General features: G+C 55.4%; 1 protein-coding gene across 1 annotated transcript; it reads right to left on the bottom strand.

The window, feature by feature from the left end:
* Positions 1-420: 420 nt before the first annotated feature.
* PDIA4 (protein disulfide isomerase family A member 4) lies at positions 421-19,337 on the bottom strand. Its single transcript, XM_067747314.1, has 10 exons — positions 18,817-19,337; positions 12,859-13,042; positions 11,454-11,659; positions 9,572-9,710; positions 8,402-8,607; positions 8,119-8,277; positions 5,233-5,384; positions 3,122-3,278; positions 2,577-2,810; positions 421-1,640 (listed from the first exon to the last, which is right to left on the bottom strand). Exons 1-10 carry the CDS (start codon positions 18,902-18,904, stop codon positions 1,225-1,227), a joined length of 1,941 nt encoding a protein of 646 aa, XP_067603415.1. The 5' UTR covers positions 18,905-19,337; the 3' UTR covers positions 421-1,224.
* Between the last annotated feature and the right edge of the window lie 30 nt (positions 19,338-19,367).

A 19,367-nucleotide genomic window follows, 5' to 3' on the forward strand; every position in this document is an offset into this window, starting at 1 on the left:
TCGAAGAGACGCCCCCAGCTCACGATTTCTGTTTCAGCAAAATTAGGAACAGGTGAGCGGGGATGGCACATCTCGGTGAATGAACTCCCAGAATGAAGCTCACATCACACAAATCGCCCAGAACCCTGCAGGCCGGTCCAGCTTCCCGTGCTGTCCTGTCCTGTCCCCTCCCTCCAGCCTCCAGAAGTGCTCAGGGCCTTGCCCTCCACCCCTGCCCCCTCCCGACAGAGTGCACCACTGCCCACCCACAAACAACCAAGAGCAGAGCCCATCGATGCCCCTACCCGGGTCGGGATGCCACCCCACCCCTGGATGTTCAGGCAGGCCGGGCAGGGAGCCTCCCCTCCAGGCTCGGCCTCTCCATCTCCAGCACGCTGAGGCTCCAGGGCGGGACCATGTTCTCTAGGACGGTGATGGAGGTTCATTTTGAATCCTTTCTTTATTCCATCACAACAGCCTACCCTATCGTCCTATCACCCTAAAGTCTCCACCTGTGCCCCAGCTCATCTCTCCTTGGCCACAGCGGTTCTGAAGAGGCAGGCGGCCTCTCGGAGGCTGAGCCTCGGATCAGGGTCTGGGAGCACCTGGGAAACGCTCCTGCCTGCGGTCCTCGATTTGGGAGGAGAAGGCACGGTGACACCCAGGCCCGCAGAGATGCTGTTTCTCCCTGGACCAGGTGGCAGATCAGTCGGGCTGGAATGACGTCCTCGGCAGGGTGCTCGGCGACAGTTCTCACTTTGTGCCACAACAGAAAGAAAAAAAACCAAACACCAACAGTCCCATCTTCAGCTAAGCTTTCCTCAGGTGACAATCAAACAAAAAGGAAAAGTCGACGTGATTTGGCAAAGGCTTCTTAAATTTTAAATTAAAAACAGAGAAAAACATTCACACAGAAGAGATTCAACTGTCTGCTTTGAAGAAATATATTAAAGAAGATGAAAAAGTTAAAAAAAAAACCAAACCCCAAATAATGGTAAAAATAGATGTATCCTCTGTAAAATTCTGGACTAATCTACTGAGTCATTCGTATCTATTCAGTATCAGAGCATAAGGTGAAATACCAAAGTATAAAAAATTAAAACACAAGACAAACCAAAACACCTTGACAGACTGCCTTTGAGCAAGCCCACCGGGCTCGCAGCTGGCTCAGGCTCCAATGCCGAGTGCTGGAAGCTTCGCTGTCTGGTCCCTGCCGCGCTTGCCCTGAGCAGACCCTCAAGGCCTTCAAAGTTCTTCCCTGGCCCTGCTCAGTTCTGTGGCATGTTCTTCTATAAACTTGCTCAAATGCTCCAGATCTCTGTTTCCGTCCTCAAATTTAATTGGGTTCTTTTTGTCCCCGCTGGGGGAGAAGTAGATGGTGGGGAAGCCCTCGACTTTGTAGCGGTCGTTGGTGACATCGTTGGCCGTGGCATCCATCTTGGCGATGACCAGATTCTTGTGTCCCTTGTACTTCTTGCCCAGGGCTGCGTACACGGGCTCCAGCTGCTTGCAGTGCCCGCACCAGGGGGCGTAGAACTCGATGAGGACGTCCTTCTTAGGGTCCATCACGATGGAGTCGAAGGTCTTCCCCACCACGACCTTGACCGGCCCCTTGTTGTTCTTGGGCACCGGCTGGGATTTGACAACTGGCTTCAGTTTTCCTGCCGAGGAAAGCAAGCAGAGGAGGAGTGTGAGAGCCGAAAAGCCCCGACCCTGGTGGCTCTGACTGGACCAGGCAGTGAGGCTGGCCTGACGTGCAGGACATGGCAAGTCAGACGCTGCCAGGGCCAGCCAGGGCCTTGTCTCCAGAAGCCCACTGCCAGTTCTCTGGTTTCCTCACGTCTTCTACTTTCCCAGTCCCTGCAAAGGCCAGAGAGGGTGCAGGTGGTTCCCCACAAGGCCTAGCAGACGCTGGGTCCTGTTCAGTGAGGCTGTCACAAGAGGTGCTCCCGATGCAGAGGGGTTACTAGGAGGGTGGGCGCTGCAGGCTGGAAGCCACGGTGGGGAGTAGACTGAGCAGTGACGGACAAGGAGGTCTGCCCGTCAGCCGCCAGCGGCTGGGGCCATGTGCGCAACCAGGTGAGAAAGACGCTCGCCTTGATGCCAAAGCAAGTTTTCCTCATACATGAAACTTACGTCTAAGTCCAAAAGCCTGTTGTACTTTACATATTTTAAAAATAAGGCTTCTTGGGCTTCCCTGGTGGCGCAGTGGTTGGGAGTCTGCCTGCCGATGCAGGGGACGCGGGTTCGTGCCCCGGTCCGGGAAGATCCCACATGCCGCGGAGCGGCTGGGCCCGTGAGCCATGGCCGCTGAGCCTGCGCGTCCGGAGCCTGTGCTCCGCAACGGGAGGGGCCACAACAGTGAGAGGCCCGCGTAACCGCAAAAAAAAAAAAGGCTTCTTGAAATTTCTAAGACGCCTGCCTTTTATTCTATTATGAAAAAAAAAAAGAGAGAGAGAAAGCAAAAGAACAGGGATTCTCCATCCCCATCTTCCCATCCCTCAGGTCCAGGAGGAAACCTGGGCCAGGCCCCCGACAACCAGCCGGTGGGGCCGCGGAGGTGGAGGATGGTGGGGGGATGGGATGGGGGGGCTCACCTTTCTTGAAGGCGCTGACAAAGGCGCGGAGGGCGTCGGCATCGAAGTCGTCGGGCTCCATGGCGAACCTGCGGCCGCCCTCGTCCAGGATGGCCGCGTTCACCTCCTCCCCACTCTCACTCAGCCCCAGGTCCTTCACCTCCGTGGCGAAGTCATCCTCGTCGGCCACGGCAAAGGTGTACTCGGGGAAGTCCTTGGCCACCTCCAGGACCTTGTTCCGCCAGAACTGAGTGGCTGAAAGGGCACCGAGGGCTGTGAGCCAGGCCGCAGCGGCTGAGGCTCCAGATGCCGGGCGCAGACCCCGGACCAGCCTCGGGCCACAGCCCAGGGCCCCTGCCCGCAGGCGGGTCGGGGATGGGAGCTGGCCTCGCCCGATTGCCCCCGCATCTCTAATCTAAGAGGGCCCAACTCGACTCGAAGCTCCCCTCGTGCTCAAGCAGAGAGGGAAGGGGGTAGGGACACAGCCCGGGAGGAAAAAGCCCCTGAAGCCGTAAGTAACCACACACCCCAGCCGCCAACCCGGGCCTCACCAACCCGGGCCTCACCGACGCGGTAGTCGAAGCTGAAGTCCACGCCGTAGTACACGACCACCAGGGGGCGCCGCGAGTAGCGCTTGGCCTCGTTGGAAGACTTGCGGTGGCCGACAAGGGGCAGCGTGTGCCTCAACACGTGCTCCTTGATGGCCGAGCTCTCCGTGGAGTCCTGCAAAAGGGGGCAGGTGAGGTGCAGCTGTCTGTTGCTGTCGATGGGAAAAGCCATTTGCTCCAAGAGACCGGCACAGGGGCCCCACTCAAGTCCACCCAGTGATGCTGGGGCCCCTCCTCCAGGGAACCCGAAGTGAGCCTCTCGGGCAACTGCAGAGGCCACGTGCCCTTCCCTCTGGGTGGGGGCCTGCGGTCCAGGTCAATCAGGTTCTGCTGGGGGAAGGCCCGGCTCCCAGATGACAGCGGCGCTAACACGGGCTACACTGGGCACAGGGTCCCACCTTCCCCTGGTCTGATCCTCACAGCAGCCTCTCTGGGCCACTGCATGGACAAGGAACACGGTGCTGTGATGCGAAGCGCTGCTGGGGCTCCGAGCTCCGCCTGGAGAAAGCCTGCCCCTGACTAGCCGCGACACTGAAGCCGGGGGCAGGGGTGCGGGCAGTGTCTCTCAGGAAGAGCATGGGGCCACACAGCTGCACGTGAGGGCGGCACGGCCACCTCGCTCTACAGGTGAGGAAACCGAGGCCCAACAAGGTGCGGCTGCCTGCCCAGCAGGAAGTGATGGATGACCACTGCTCTCTCCCCCTAGGGCCCATGTCCCATCTGCAGCGATGGTCAGGAGGTGGTCCCAGGTGGCGCTGAGAAATGGCAGGCCGGGCCAGGTGGGAGGAGGCAGCAGGGACGAGGCAGAGGGCAGCTGGGCTGTGGGGTGTCTTTCATCAGGACGGCCCCTGGACCAACCATCACTCAGGAGGTGAGCTCAAAGCCGAGGGACCCAGGACAAATGTGCTCCCGCGCTGAGCACCTGGCCCCCGCGGGCCCGAATCTGAACTCAAGGCCAGAGCCCTCCTCGCTTACGTCTGCAGCCAACAGGCTCCCCTCACAGCAGTGCTGCCTGTGCTGACTTTACACCTGGCTTCATCTTACCTGTCCTGCCCTTGTCTTCCCTTTGTCCTAATTTTTAAATCCATTTTTTAAAGTCACATTTTATCTGTTGTGTGCATTTTTTACAAAGCAGCCTGAAATAATTTTTGCAACCAAGACGGTATATACATAATACCAAAAGAGCAAAGTAGCAGTGATGTGCACAACAGACTGTGGATCGCAACCTTTGCAGGCCAAGGACCCCTTCAAGAATCTACTGAAAGCTGCAGACAGCCCCCTTTCCCAGGAGCACACACACCATACAGAACTGTACCATCAGGGCCCCTCTGCGGACCCAGAGCCAGTATCTCTGGATGCTAAAAAGAGAAGCTGGAGGGCAGGGGGAGAGATGAGACCACCCCCACACGTCCTGGCTGGGGACGGAGCACACCTGCATTCTCTCCTTAGTCTGCTCCTAACTGGTTGTAGGACCTCCAGCCTGTTGGCTCACTTCTCTGCATCGTTCTATCAAATAAAATATTTGGATTCAAGGTGTAAGGTTTTTTCCAAACCTGAAGATCTGTTCAGTGGAGTGCGGAGCCCCTGTGAAGCACTTGGAACACCGAGCTGGACCCCGGCTCACCCTGGGCTGGGAGCTCCCTCCGCCCCTCTAGAGATGAGTGTGTCACCCCCTTAGGAAGACCGAGAGTGGGGGGACATAGAGGAAAGAAAGGCCAAGTCCACGTGCCACGTCCCACAGCTTCACCCAGTGAACAGAGAGGCCCGTCATCGCTTCCTAGGCCTCAGCGCCCAAGCCACCTGGCGGCAAGTGAGGCTTGGCTCAGACCCAGCAGCCAGCACATCCTGGCCAGGAGCCACACCAGCCACGCAGGCCGCTGCTGGCCTGCCAGGAGCTATAAAGACCGGGGGAACCCTTCTGGCAAAAGCAGGTGGAGCTCTGCCAGGGGCCAAGGCCCCACGACCCACGAGGTATGTGTGACCCCAACCCCCGACCGCCGTCCCTCCCGCGAACCCTGACCAAGAGACCATGCCGATGAGATGCCCCGGGGCTGGCATCCCTCCCCCACCTGGATGTCCATCACGTGGCTCTTGGGCTCATATTTGGACTGGAATTTCTCAGGCTGCATGATGACCAACTTCCCCGGGGAGACTTTCAAGAACTTGGCTATTTCAGTGTGGAAAGTGTGGTGGAATTTGTAATCCTCTCTCAGGTGGTTAGCTGAAAAATTAACAGAACAACAAATACACGACTTACTAAATTGCTTAAATGATCTAGATTCAACTCACTACCCACCATCAGTCAAAGCAAACGCCCAGAAAATGTGTTCTTAACCACGAACGCCGTGTGGACTACATCCAGAGCTGAAACACTTGAAAGGAGTCTGGAGTTTACAACCTGGTATAGATGTAGTCCCTTAAAATCTATGTATCTTGGAATTTATTTTAAAAATAAACAATCTTCACAGAAAAACTCAGAGCTAATTTGTCAGGCGCTACGGTCGTCTGTGGCCTCTGATGCTGAGAAGCACATAACCCTGGACAGACAGCCCAAATCCTCCTGCGTCCGTCACAAGAGCCCTCCATCCCCACAGGGAGTTTTCACACCCAGCACCCTTTGCAGGGCTTTGACTGCTCCCCCCGAGTTGTTGGGTGGCCTGTCTGTGGGCTGCGGTTCTTTTGCTGTACATACTTTAAATCTCGGGAAACTCCCCAATGCACCCCCACTGACTGAGGATACTCTAGAACAGGGGCTGGCAATCTTTTATGGGAAGGACCAGACAGGAACTATCTTGGCTTTGTGGACCCCACGGTCATGACAACCCAGCTCTGTGCTGATCAGCGTGCAAACCGTCCGGTGTGCTGTGTTCTAAGGGAACTTACAAAAACAGATGAGGACCGGATTTGGCCCGTGGGCCGGCCTGTCAACCCCTGCCCCGGACCCCCCAGGGGAATCACCTCAGTCCCTCTGCTCTGTCCTCGCTGAGGCATCCACATGCACCTTGAGCGGAGTGTGGTCCCAGCACTGGGTGAGGCGTCGCCCCACCCGAGGGCAGCCTCCGACTGGCTATATATAGGGACAGGTGGCTGAGGGCACAGTACGTGTCTTGCAGGAGGCAGGGGCGACCTGGACAAGCTCACAGCTTCTGGAAGCTGAGACAGACTTCGACTGAAATCGTAATTTTCGACCTGCCGACTGTGTGACTTCAGGCCTGCCAGTGACTCACCTCCCCGAGCCCCAGTCCCTCCTCTGTAGAAACAGGACAGGGCACCTCTCAGACCACTGTAAGAATGAAACAAGGTGGCCCACCCAGAAGGCACACCCGTTCTAAGCCGCCAGGCGCCCCGGGTATTTGTTATCAGGTGGACCTGGGTGCAGAGACAGAATCGACTCAAGAACTTCCTGCCCGCCCTCCACGCTCACAGACCCCTTCCTCCCGCCAGCCTCCCCTCTGCTCCTGCCCCATCAGCTTCCCTGTCGTCCACGCTGCATCTCCAGGACTGTCTCTGGCTCCTTCCCCACAGTCTATACCCCAGGCCCAGTGACCGTCACCCCTGCCTGAGCCTAACCTGACCGGCCACGTGGGGTCACACGTATGTCAGGCTGGAAGTGAGGCAGCTGGACGGGCAGCACCGGGCCCACCCAGATGTATAGCACCAGAACCCACATTTTTTTTTTTTTTGCGGTACGCGGGCCTCTCACTGCTGTGGCCTCTCCCGTTGCAGAGCACAGGCTCCGGACGTGCAGGCTCAGCGGCCATGGCTCATAGCCCTAGCCGCTCTGCGGCATGTGGGATCCTCCCGGACCGGGGCACGAACCCGTGTCCCCTCATCGGCAGGCGGACTCTCAACCACTGCGCCACCAGGGAAGCCCCAGAACCCACATTTTGCCAAGATCCCCAGGGATCTGCATGCACATAAATGTGTAGGTCTGGGGACTCCGTGGCTGCCTGTGGCCCTGGGTGGGCTAGGGGACCCTCTGCAAGTTTCTAGCACAACTGGGTGACAAGGTTACTGACTGAACCAGTGAAGACCGAGGAAGCACAGAGTTTAGCTCTACTGTATGTTTTACAACGTTAATCTGCATTTGACAAACGCACAACCGTGACTGCGCAGCAGAGATTAGCACTAAGTGGCAAGCAGATCATAACTGCTCCTTCGAAGTAGAAAAGCAAACTGTTCTGGTGTGTGTGACGTGGGGTGAGGGGTGGAGGGCACTCAGGAGCTGATGAGGACCAAGAGGATCCTGACCGTCCCTGAAAAGCCATCTTTTGTTCATGGCCTAGGGACCATCCGGGGAGCGAGGATGCCAGCCCCCACGGGACACCGACAGCTGCTGGTGATAAACTTTGCCTCCCGGCCTGGCAAGACCAGCATTCAGTGTGCAGTCAGCATCCCCAGGCACTTTGCTAAGCACTTCCTCCAATTTATCTCAACTAATGTAACAACCTTCCAAGTAGGACAGGTCACCGTGTTGGACGTGAGATCTCTGAGCTGATCAAGTCACTGACTGTGGTCACGGTATTCGAACACTGGCAGAGCCAGGACTCGAACCCAGGTCTGATGCAGAAACCCTCACTTTCCGGTCAAGACCCTACCCCTGGCAGAGGGACTGGATCTGGGAAGGGGCCCCTGGAAGGGGCGGGAGGTAGACAATGACCTTGGATGAACTTGACTGTGCCCCTCCCCTCCTCTCAGAGGCCAGGAGGGGGACTGTGCAGCCCTCTCATCTATTTAGTAAGAGGTCATATCACCCACGTGCAATTAAAGCAACAGAGAACCAAGCCCCAAGCCGAGAAAGGAAATCCTGTTCCCACGTACGCAATCTCAATTCTTCCGTCAAGCCATCCCTTAAGTCGATGCCCAGGAGTTTTATACAGAAGCAGCAGACTCCCCAGCAACCTCAGAGGGACCGGGCCTGGGCACTCTGCCCTGCCCAGAGGGCCACTCCTTACCAGCGTCCTGGTACCGCTGGTAGGCTGGGTCGCTCTCCGCCTTAAAGACCCCAACGATGATGACATCGTCTCCATCCTTCAGGAACTCCTGGACCTGCTTCAGGGCCAGGATCTGCTTGGAGGGTGGCCCGGACTGCTCGATCATGTAGTCGACGATCCCTGGGAGCAGAGCACACACCTGAGGGGCCGCTTGGGGCTGTAGGGCGCTGTCCCCACAGCTCTGCCGGCGCCCACACGCACCAGGAGCTTCCCTCCCCACTGAGGCCAGAGGAGGTGGCAGTACCGTATTTTTCCCGTGGGCCGTTGTAATCAAAGGGCTTTCCCTTGCGGAAGATTTTCAGGGTGGGATAGCCGGAGACGTCGAACCTCTTGGCCAGGTCTGTCTCTGCGGTGGCGTCGACCTTCGCCAGGGGGATTGGGGGAGAGCGCTTGCTCAGCTCCTTGGCGGCCTTCTCATACTCGGGGGCCAGTTTCTTGCAGTGTCCACACCTGCGAGAGGAAGCAGTTCTGTCAGGGGCCTGTTCTGGTGTGGATGCCACCTGCCAGGTAAGTGAAGCGCAGAAACCCAGCCTGCGCTCCCGGGTGACTGGAGAGATCCGGCCAACCTCGGGATGCCCCCGGGTGAGGGCGGGGCCCGGGCCTTCCCCAGGGGCCAGCAGGATGTGGCCTCCTCCTTCATGGGGGTGGGGGGATGCACACAACACACACACACCCGAGACATGGGTGGACAGGGGCATAACCGTGACATGGGGTAAGACGTGGGAAAGGCCAAGACAATTTTCTTGGTTGGAGAGCTGGGACAGGTAAGGATACCAATCAGTGGTGACTTCACACAGGACGTGAGGGTGAGCTGGGACACAAGGGATGGGCAGGAAGTGGACGCAAGCCTGTGAAGGGGGCGGTGAGGGGAAGGGACAAAAGGCAGGAAGCTCTAGGGGCCCTGGGGCTCCGGCACAAGAAGGGAACACGTCTTGAGTGTAAAGCAAGAGTCAGGGTCAACTTCCAAGATTCACTCCAGAACAGTCGAGAGCAGAGACGAAGACAGAGAAAACCAAGGTTCAAACATCTCAGGAGGGAGGCAGCAAGGCCCGGGGGGGAAGCGGGCACTGCCTGGCGCATGGCCGTGTCCTCCAGCTCCGAGGGGCCGCAGATCGTTGGGTGGCCCCCCCTATGTGGCCCACGTGGCTTACTCTCCCTGCAGGCTCCACGCTTCAGGCCTATATTTTAGCCTCATCCTACCCCCCAGGAAAGACTCTGTGAAACCGCCTCTTTCGGAACACGCAGCGCCCCACTCTGCCCACTTGTGCACGGCGGGGACTTTGCACCCGCCTGCTCTTCGGCTAGCCCTGCCTCACGTGCGGGGGTCTGTCTCTGCCACCCCCGGCCCGTGCCTGTACCGAACACAGGACGGGCCTGACCAGTATCCGATAACAGGTGATAGACACCATCTTACCACGGGGCATAAAACTCCACCAGAATGATGCCTGAGTCATTCACCACCTCATCGAAGTTATCTTTGGTCAGCACGAGTGTGACTTCTGGTGGAGGTGTCCAGTTGGGCTGGGAGATCTCTTTGACCTTGGCCACAATTTCTGGAAGAAACAACACAAGACTAAGCACATGCAGGCCCCCGCTCCAGGGGTGGCAGGTGGTGAGGGGCGAAGAGAGAGAGCGGGGCCACAGAACAGGACCCATGTGATTTCCTGAAATCCAATCACATCTACAGCCAGGGCCACTCTGCACAGTTAAGAGCCAGAGGCCCACTGTTTCCAGCAGCTGTCCGTCATGGGTCCACTGCCACACGCACCCGCTGCGGACTGCTCGAGACAGTCCAAGCCCAACCCGACGAATGAGACCTCCGTTCCTAACACGCCAGGGTTCTAACTGCACTTGAACCCCGAGAGGTCATCTCCCAGTGTTTGACCACACATGCCTATTAATAGTTTTGGGGGCATCCTCTTAACTCGTACAAATACATATGTATTTAGACACGCACATCTAGCACTGGCATGTTACACGCATCATAAAACGTAACCAAACTGGAGAAAAATGAAAAGAGAAGCAGCAGCTCCCACGCTGCTCAGGCTGCGGACTGCGAACGGCCCTTCTGTGGCCTGCTTCCCCGGAGATGGATTCAACGCCAGGCCTGGGACACTGAATATATTCTCGCAAAGCACTTTCCAAGGGGTTCTTAGGAGCAGTGGCTGCAAACTTTTTCTCTCCTTTTTTGCCATAGAATCTACCAAGGAGCCAGGTCTGAGACCCACTGCCGCAAAGCACGGGCTTTCAGACTGGAGCGCGCACAGCAGCACCTGCCGGTGTAGGCAGAGCCGAGGCCCTGGGGCCATCAGCGCAGGCGAGCCCCATTATTAAGACGCACTGGGAGGGCTGGCGCCTGGGGAGGCCACTTAGGCAAACTCTGCTCTCAAGACTCCAAACTGGGCCACGTCCCTAGCTGGCAGGTGTCAAGCGCAGACCTCCAAATATACAAGTCTGTCACAGGACAGACTCTCGTACCAATTCAAAGGGAACCTTGAGATCAAGTCCACGTGACCTCACACTCCGCGATGAGGAGCCCAAGGCCCAGCAAGGGAGGCCCTTGTGGGGGACACAGGGCTACGTGATGGCAATGAAGACCCCAAACCTATTCAGTGCTATTTCTACTACGCTATACTGGGAATGGAAAATGCAGCACAAAGCAATCTTTTTTCTTAAGTGATTAAGAGATACGCTAAAGGCTACCACAATGTCATTTTCTCATTCATTTAATGAAACTTATTTAGTGTCTGATGTGAGCCAGGCAGGGACCCATCGGGCCTGGTTTTAGAAACACTGTCTGGCTCCGCACACCAGTGGTTCCAATGGGGGCTCTGGACCTGCACGTTCGGCAAGCCCTTAGAGCTCGCAAGAAACGCAGGTTATTGGGCCAGACCTGAAACTTAGTGAATCAGAAGCTCTGGGCTGGGGCTCGACAGTCTGTCTAAACGAGCCCCCTCAACCCCACCCCACCCCACCCCACCCCCCGTGAGTCGGATACAAGCTAGACATTCAGAAGCACCGCTGCAGCGCACTACCAAGACCCATGACCTGTAACACACCAGCACCAGACCTTGAGTTTCATGGTCGCCAATGGAAGAAGATACCCCCTCCCATGCAAGGACAAGTTTACATTGATCCAAGTTTCCATGAACATTCCATCAGGGATCACTCCCCGTCCACTCAGCTCGGCTTCCTTTCTAATATCCAAATTCCCCTCCCATCACCCCCTCCACTTTCCCTTCCAGGGGGAGGGAGCCCTGTCCCCGACTTCCACCAGCAGCTCAGAAGCCGCTCACCTTCCTGGGTCCTGGAGCCCTCGTAGTCGACAGCCTGCCCCTTCTTAAGGATCTTGATGGTGGGATAGCCACTCACGTCAAACCTGCTGGCCAGCGCCGATTCTGAGGTCGCGTCGATCTTGGCGACAGCAATGGGAGGGTCATTCTCCCTCAAGGTAGTGGCGATTTTTTCATATTCTGGAGCAAACTGCTTGCAATGCCCGCACCTGAGAATTAGATTTCGGGAAGAAGAAGCAGGTTAACTGTATCCATGGAGACTTAAATCCAGCAACACGCACACAAACGGGGACACTGGGACCAGAAATGTTTGCAGTTGACAAGAAACACAAAACAGGGGAGGCCAAGGCAGCTGAAAGTCAAACAGATCCAGGTTCGAAACTCAGCTCTGCTGAGGGAACATGCTTTCAACATCTCTACACCCCAGTGTGAGGAGAAAACTCTTCCTGAAAGATGCCGTCTTTTCCACTCCTCTCAGAAGCATACGGCAGGGTTTTCCAGAGGCTACGTGATCGACGATGATGTCAGCATCCTGACGTGAACATGTAAGAGCGCTACTGTTATTTAAAGATGGCCTTTTCTATTTCTCAGTTTTAATTCCCGATACAGTAACTACTGATAAACGTGACCCACATAACAAGCTATTTGAGGTCCTCAATTATTAAGTGTTAAGGGGTCCTGAGAGAACAAAATGTTTGAGAACGGCTGATCTATAAACTAGGAACAATGTAACCTCATAGGCCTGTCCTAAGGTCTGTTTAGATACTTTTACAAAGCATCTCACACTGTGCTAGACAAACAACGTAAGAATATCTTGACTATTTTGTCTCCGAAGTGAACCAAGGAGGGCAGGAGAAAGGGGAAAAAGAAGACGGGATTATGAGATGGAAAAAACAGCAGAAGAGAGGTGGGGGGAAGGAGCCCAAGAGTCATGACTGGCTGCCCCGTGAGGGTGAAAGATGGGAAAAGAGGGGCTGCTCCCCCAGGGCCCATGCACCTTTCCTATGGGAGGCCCCAGGGGCTGCACTGGGCAGCCACCAGACTCCAGGCAGGAGGAGGGGGTGGAGGGCGGAATCTGTAATGAGGGATGCGCCTGTCACCCACGCAGGTCTCTGTGTCATCACAGCTCGTTAGCCGCCCCCAGCTGTAACTAGCAGAGGACGTGTTCACATTTTTAAGCACTGGATCTGAAACGAGCGGGGCCCGCGGTCTGCGAGGGCTGGCTCGTCAGACGCTCAATGCAAATTGGCAGAATGCTGAGCCCCTGGCGCTCCCGAACCAGGAGTCTGGGTTCCTGCACCCGGACACTCCCACCCTGCAGGGTCCGGATGACTCTGAGGGGTCCAGCCTGGGACACAGAGGAACCCCTGGTCCATCTGGCTGAGGGGGGCGGAGCGTGGGTCCTCACCATGGAGCGTAGAACTCCAGCAGCACCGTGTCTTTGTCAGCCACAAAGTTATCAAAGTTCGCGTCATTTAGGACTGAGACACCATTTTCTTCCTTAACTTCCAAGTCATCGCCATCGTCCTCGTCCTCGTCATCTTCCTCCTCCTCGTCTTCCTCCTCAATGGCATCCTCTTTCTTAGAAGAATCTGTGCAGAAAATACCCAGACTGGTTAGGAAAATGGTGACCCTCCTCCTTAAAAATCTTCCTAGAGGGACTTCCCTGGTGGCAAAGTGGTTAAGAATCCGCCTGCCAATGCAAGGGACACGGGTTTGAGCCCTGGTCCGGGAAGATCCCACAGGCCGCGGAGCAACTAAGCCTGTGCGCCCAACTACTGAGCCTGCGCTCTAGAGCCTGCGTGCCGCAACTACTGAAGACCGCGTGCCTAGAGCCCGTGCTCCGCAACAAGAGAAGCCACTGCAATGAGAAGCTTGCGCACCGCAACAAAGAGGAGCCCCCACTCGCCACAACTAGAGGAAAGCCCACGCGCAGCAACGAAGACCCAACGCAGCCAAAAATAAATAAATACGTAACTTTACTTAAAAAGAAAAAAAAAAAATCTCCCTAGAACCCAAAACCTTCAAAATGGTCACGAGTCCTGCGTGGTCCCTGGGGGCCTCCCCAACCCCAGGAATTTGCATATCGGGTGGCCACTTAAGATTTCACTTAAAGGGAGGTCATGCTTAAAAGATGGCTGAAAACTGACTACAGGTCTAGAATTTAAAGTCTAAAAACTGCAGCAGGACTCGGAGGGCAGAACCAGCCCCCTCTCCAGACAGAGCACTCCCTCCCTGGCCCTGCTCTGCAGGCCTCCAGCCCAGGTACAGAGAACCCGCCGTCCTGCTCCCCAGGCACAGACCTGATGCACCCCTCGGGCCGCCCCGCGCAAGCCTCCTGACCCATATGCATGCTGTGCGCCTCAGGCTCCTCACTTCGTGGGCCCCCCACGTCTGTGCTCAAGGGCCAGGCTAACTTTCACACACGTATTCCTCTTCCTCACCCTCTCTGCTTCCACAGGCAGGAAGGACTGCATCTAATCCCCCCCGACCCCTGCCCAATGAATGACTGACTGCCTGGTCCCCAGATCAGTACAAACAGGAAACAAGTACTGGTCTCAACTTTTCCACCCCGGAGGTTACTCGGGCTGACTTCGTAAGTAAAATATGATGCCCCACACTCCTCCCTTCACATTTCAACCTTTGCTGAAGGACTGTAACACCCGTGGGGCTGTTTTTTATGTGTATGAGGTAAAAATGCCACCCCTTTCAGAAATGGATTAGGATTCCATCCTCCAGAATGAAAAGCTGAGAACCAGCACTTGTTTCCTGTTCGTACCTTTGTAGGACGCCCTGCCTGGAAGCAAAGTACTCTTTCCAGAACGCAAGCATATGAGCACATCTTATTATCAAGGTTCAACTGAATTTGTTGCTGAACTACAGGTACCAGAAATCCTGAACGGCAGTTCTCGTTACCCAGGTTCCCCAGCTGCTACCACGCCAGCAAACAGAACTGCAGCCAGCACGATTTCATCAACTCCAAAGGCAGAATGTTTCAGAGCCAATTATTTATTTTTGGAGATGCTTCCCAGGAGAGAAACCAACACCGACAGCGGGACTGAGGTCAGGGCTCGAAAACCTGCCCTCGGGATCCGGGAACCCCTGGGACTTGACCAATCTTAGCCGCCCCTGAACTGATCCAGTGCTGGCTCTGCAGGTGCTCAGAAAAGCCAGGAACTGGTCTGGGCAGGGTGGCAGCTTTGCTCGGTATCATTAAAATCTACCAATCTGCACACTAATTGTCAAAAGTAAACCAAAAACCCACCCCACCCCGCTGAGCCCCACTTTCCTCCACATTGTCCCTTCAAACACCCTCTGCTTTTTCCTTTCACACCCCCGACCCCCAACTTAAGGCAGAAGTTCCTCCATTGCGTGGGCAGGAGAAACAGCTCTAAAATCCAAAAAGAACACCCACCAATTTGAGGAGTACATACCCAGCAGACTCCCATGTTTCTTGGGGCAGGTTACCAGCCCTGCCTGCAGTCTTCCTCCCGCCCTCCCCGAGCTCCCCAGCCACCTCGCCACTTCCCTGCTCCTCATCAGGGACCCTGCAGGGTGGTCAGGCCTGCAGAAGCCCCAGGCCCCCAGCACTGTCAGCAGGAGGCTTGGGGAGAGCAATGAGAACCAGGCTCCCTGGACGTGGAGGGGGCAGGACCCAGAGGAAGACAACCTGGGCTCAACCCCAACGCCACCTCTCAGGGCTGTGGCCTCAGCTCGTTTCTTTACACTCACGTCACACTAAATCCCCTTCCACTGGTGACTGGCAGCCAACACGATACACCCAGGTCCTCGGGAATCCTAGGACGTAACGCTTGAGAACCTCCGGGTTTACGCCAGCTGGCTAGGGGCTCCCGGTACAGGAACACTGCCTACAACAAACTTGCAGGATAAGTACTAGCTGACCCATGTCGGCCTGCAGAACCTTGTCACAGTGGCTTTCAAAAGGCTAGTCTGACCGCCCCTCACCTGTCTGAAAGTCCCACCCAAAATGTCTGAAAGTCCCACCCAAAATGACCCACATCGGGGCTGCAAACCCGGGGGCTTAATGTGGGGATGTCATGCAGGTTCTCTGCTCCTGTCGCGGACCTAGGAAGCACCACACGCCTTGCCCCAGATCTGGGTGCTCCCACGGCCCGGAAGGCCTGCTGTGGGCAGTTAGGTAGATGCCCCAGGCAGTGCATCTCCACTCTCACCGCCTGGCTGCTCAGCTCAGTCCGAGAATCAAGTTTACTTGCGGGCAGACGGAAAGACTGGAGGAAGGGTGGAAAGAAGGCTCGGGAGAACTTAATCCCCTCTTCAAGCTAGGAAACACAGCTCAGGGAGGAAGAGGGACTCGGCTATCTGCTCAATGCACAGGGATAAGGTGAATTTTACAAAATGGAAAAGCAAAGATGCTTTCCTACCTACACCCAGCCCGAAGTGGTCTGAGAGCACTATTGGTAATGGGGCTCTCACGATTAAATGGGGGTCCATGAGTTATCCTGGGACAGAGCTCCAAACAGTGAATTCATTTCTTGACACTTTTTAAAAAATTGACTTTGAGTTTATATTTTTAAGGATAAACAAAATGGCAGAACATTCCCTACATAATTAAGGATCCTTAATAGCATTAAGGCGTGGCCCCCCCTTTCCATTCCTCCCCAAGTTGCAGACAATCCCCAGGGTTGACTCCTCTGCAACTGGAGAAGGTGCTGGCTCTATATTCCCATGGACTAAAACCCCACACATCCGGACAAGGAAAATATCTCAGTTTAATGGGGAGACCACTCTTCACTGGGCTTCACTTTTAAAGTTGGACATTCTAGGATAGAAATATATCCAAAGCCTTCCAGCACCTTCTGGAAGGGTGCCATCCTCCCCTGCGTGTAGTCAGTGAAGCCTCTTGCATCATCTCCACAGCCTGCTTAGCCCACCCAGTAAGGCCACTCCTGAAATGTAGGCCCCTCCTCTAACCAGGTCACTGCAACCCCTGCCCACTCCCACCAGTACATCTGACAACACTGGATCCTGCCCAGGCTGGACACCAGCCGCTCCTTATAGCATGTCCTCATCTGCCTCCTCAGCTGGCCGGTCTTCCAGTCCCCACCAGGGAGGTGCCCATAAAAGTTGGGTAAATCTTACCATTAGGTCAATACTGAATAGAAAAAGAGAAATTTGTTATCAGATATAACATCATTTAACTGATATGTTTTATGCGCCAGGCACCGTGCTGGGCACTTAAGCACACTCTCTCATCCCCCGAGGGAAACACATTACATGCACTTTACAGAGGAAGAAACAGAGAGCTTTAGTCACCTGCCCAAAGGCACAAGGCTACTGAGTGGAGGGTCCTGACCGCTCAGCTGCTATGCCATGGTGACACATAGGATTTTCTTCCCAGGATGCCCCAAGTTTTACACGGACTCGTTTGATAATTACTTCCCAGAAAGGAAAAGAGAGGGGCAACTGGACAGTTCCCCAGCACTGTACCCAAGTGAATTTCCACTTACTTTAAAATCTAAACCAATCCCAAATGAAAGCAAGCAAGGGACTTCCCTGGTGGTCCAGCGGTTAAGACTCTGCACTCCCAATGCAGGGGGCCCCGGGCTCCATCCCGCATGCCGCAACTAAGAGTCCACATGCCGCAACTACAAGAGCTCACAGGCCACAACGAAGATCCTGCATGCTGCAACTAAGACCCGGTGCAGCCAAATAAATAAATAAGTAATAAAATAACTAAGAACCTGCATGCCCAGCAATGAGGCAAAAAAAAAAAAAAAAAAGGTTTTCCTTAGGGAAAACCCCCTAAGGACAGGGACCATCCGGGGTAGAGGCAAGTGTGGCCCTAAAATAAATCCACGGGATGGGTTATCTGTGATAGAAGCTGAACGTGAAGATCCAGGGATGGGAAAGAGTCAAGGTAACTACTAGAAGCCCCACCCTACCCAACTGCAGAGATTCCCGGGCTCACCCCAGAGGCGGCTACTTCCCAGGGTCTCCAGTGCATTAGCGACCTGTGACCAAAATGACAGATTCACTCTTCCTAATAGCCCTTGGTGTCCACCCATGTTTGCCACCCTTCCAGGCCTCTTAAGAATCCCCGCAAAATAGAATCACTGGATCAGAACCAAGACAAAGCTAGTTTGCTCTTTGGCTACGTTCCAAAAACTACCCTCCATCTCCACTGGTCCTCAAACTTTAAGGTACCTCCCAAAGTTTACCTTGCCCATGAATCAATGAAATGTTTAACATGCAGATTCGAGGGCCCACTGCTGCAGTCCGCTTGGGTGTATTTTGGGGCTCTGTATTTAAATAAGCACCAGGTGATTTGGATAAAGGTCCTAAGACACTTGTAGGTGACACTACTCTCTAGTTCCTGTTGGCAGGTAGGTGTTCTTCTCACCAAGCGTTGGTTTTTAACCTCCCTTTCTATGTGGGTAAAGACTCTTGAATCATTGACTTGCATAAAAGTTACTCAAGCTGTTTAAAAGAGTATAAAGTTCACAGTTCCTTTACACACTAACGTTAGAAAAAGGGGTTTATTTATATTGGAACAAACTCAACAGGAAAAAACTCTAGTCACCTAGAGAAAGGCCAGAGAGGAAGAAGTTTAAGACCAGTAATGCGATGCCCTGTTCTCCAGGAATTAGCACTCTTTTCTTGACTAAAACTTTCTAATTTTCCAAGTTCTCTTACACCATTTTTTAGCTAGCCGACTTCAAAGAAAAATGCAGGAGTGATGACTAGTAGCTGCGAACCTTCCTCCCAGAGCGGGCGCTTTATGGGCAGGGGCCACACTCATCCTTAACTCCCACAACCCAGCGCAGTGACCGGCACACACAGTAGGTGCTGAATAAATGCTCGCAAAAGGAATGCTATCTCCGGTTTCCAAAAGATGCAAACCAAGCCATTCCTTTCTCCCTCAAACCAGAACCCTTGAGTTACTTATATCCAAACCTACAAACCACAGTTTTGAGACGAAAAATGCTTGCTGCCCACGGTTGTCCCGAGAGCTCCCACTTGGGGCTTCGTGCCCTCGCCCCTTCTCTAAAATCTGTTTTGAAACCAGAGGCCCCTCTCCCTTCACACTCCCTGGACGTGTTAGCCTCAAATGCTGAACCAGTTCCCAAGCTCCCGTTCCCAGGAGCGGGAAGTCAGCCTGGACTCGAGAAAAACCTGAGCAGAATCACGGCGAAGGAGCCAGCATGCAAAGAAGGCACTTTACATCCTGTCCGCGTTCAAGCCTCAGTGGCAGCCCCGGCCGCTTCGCCGCCCTCCTCTCCCGGATCTCCCAAGCGATGCTGTCCCCCGCTACCGCCCTCAAACTGCAGCACGTCGGCGGTCCGCGCGGCGACCCCGCCCACAGGCCCGGCCCGCCGCCGCTCACCTTCATCCGGGCCCTCTGCGCTCGCCGCTGCCAGCAGCTGCGCCAGGGCTAAGAGCAGAACGAGCAGCCAGGCTTCCCGGGGCCTCATCGCGGCGGTGCGGAGCTCGGCCTCCTCGCGCCGACGGCCACTGGGCGATCCCAAACCTCTGGCTCCGGTCTCGCGAAAAGAAACGAGAGGTAAGGAAAGAAACTCCCCCCCCCGGAAGACCTAGCCGGCAATTGACTGGGGGCGGGGAAGCCGCGGACCGGCCAATCCCAGCCCGACCTGGGGCGGGGGCCGCGTGCGTCGAAGTGCGCGTCCGAGCGCCAAAGTGCGCGTCCTAGCTCCCCAGCACAGTCCCCAGCACAGTCCCCAGCACAGTCCCCAGCACAGTCCTCAGCGCAGATCCTGCTCCCTGGCCTCCTCCGCAGGCCCCGCGGCTCCGGCGTTTAAAGATCAGAGCGCTACCGTGAGGTGCCCCCTTCTGATTGGCTGCGCCGCGGCCTCCAATCAGCGGCTGCCACTCGGTTTGCCTGGAGCGCACAGGCTGAGAGAGGGAGCGGGGGAGAAC

This window comes from Pseudorca crassidens, chromosome 8, assembly GCF_039906515.1.
Source record: "Pseudorca crassidens isolate mPseCra1 chromosome 8, mPseCra1.hap1, whole genome shotgun sequence".
Lineage (NCBI taxonomy): Eukaryota > Metazoa > Chordata > Mammalia > Artiodactyla > Delphinidae > Pseudorca > Pseudorca crassidens.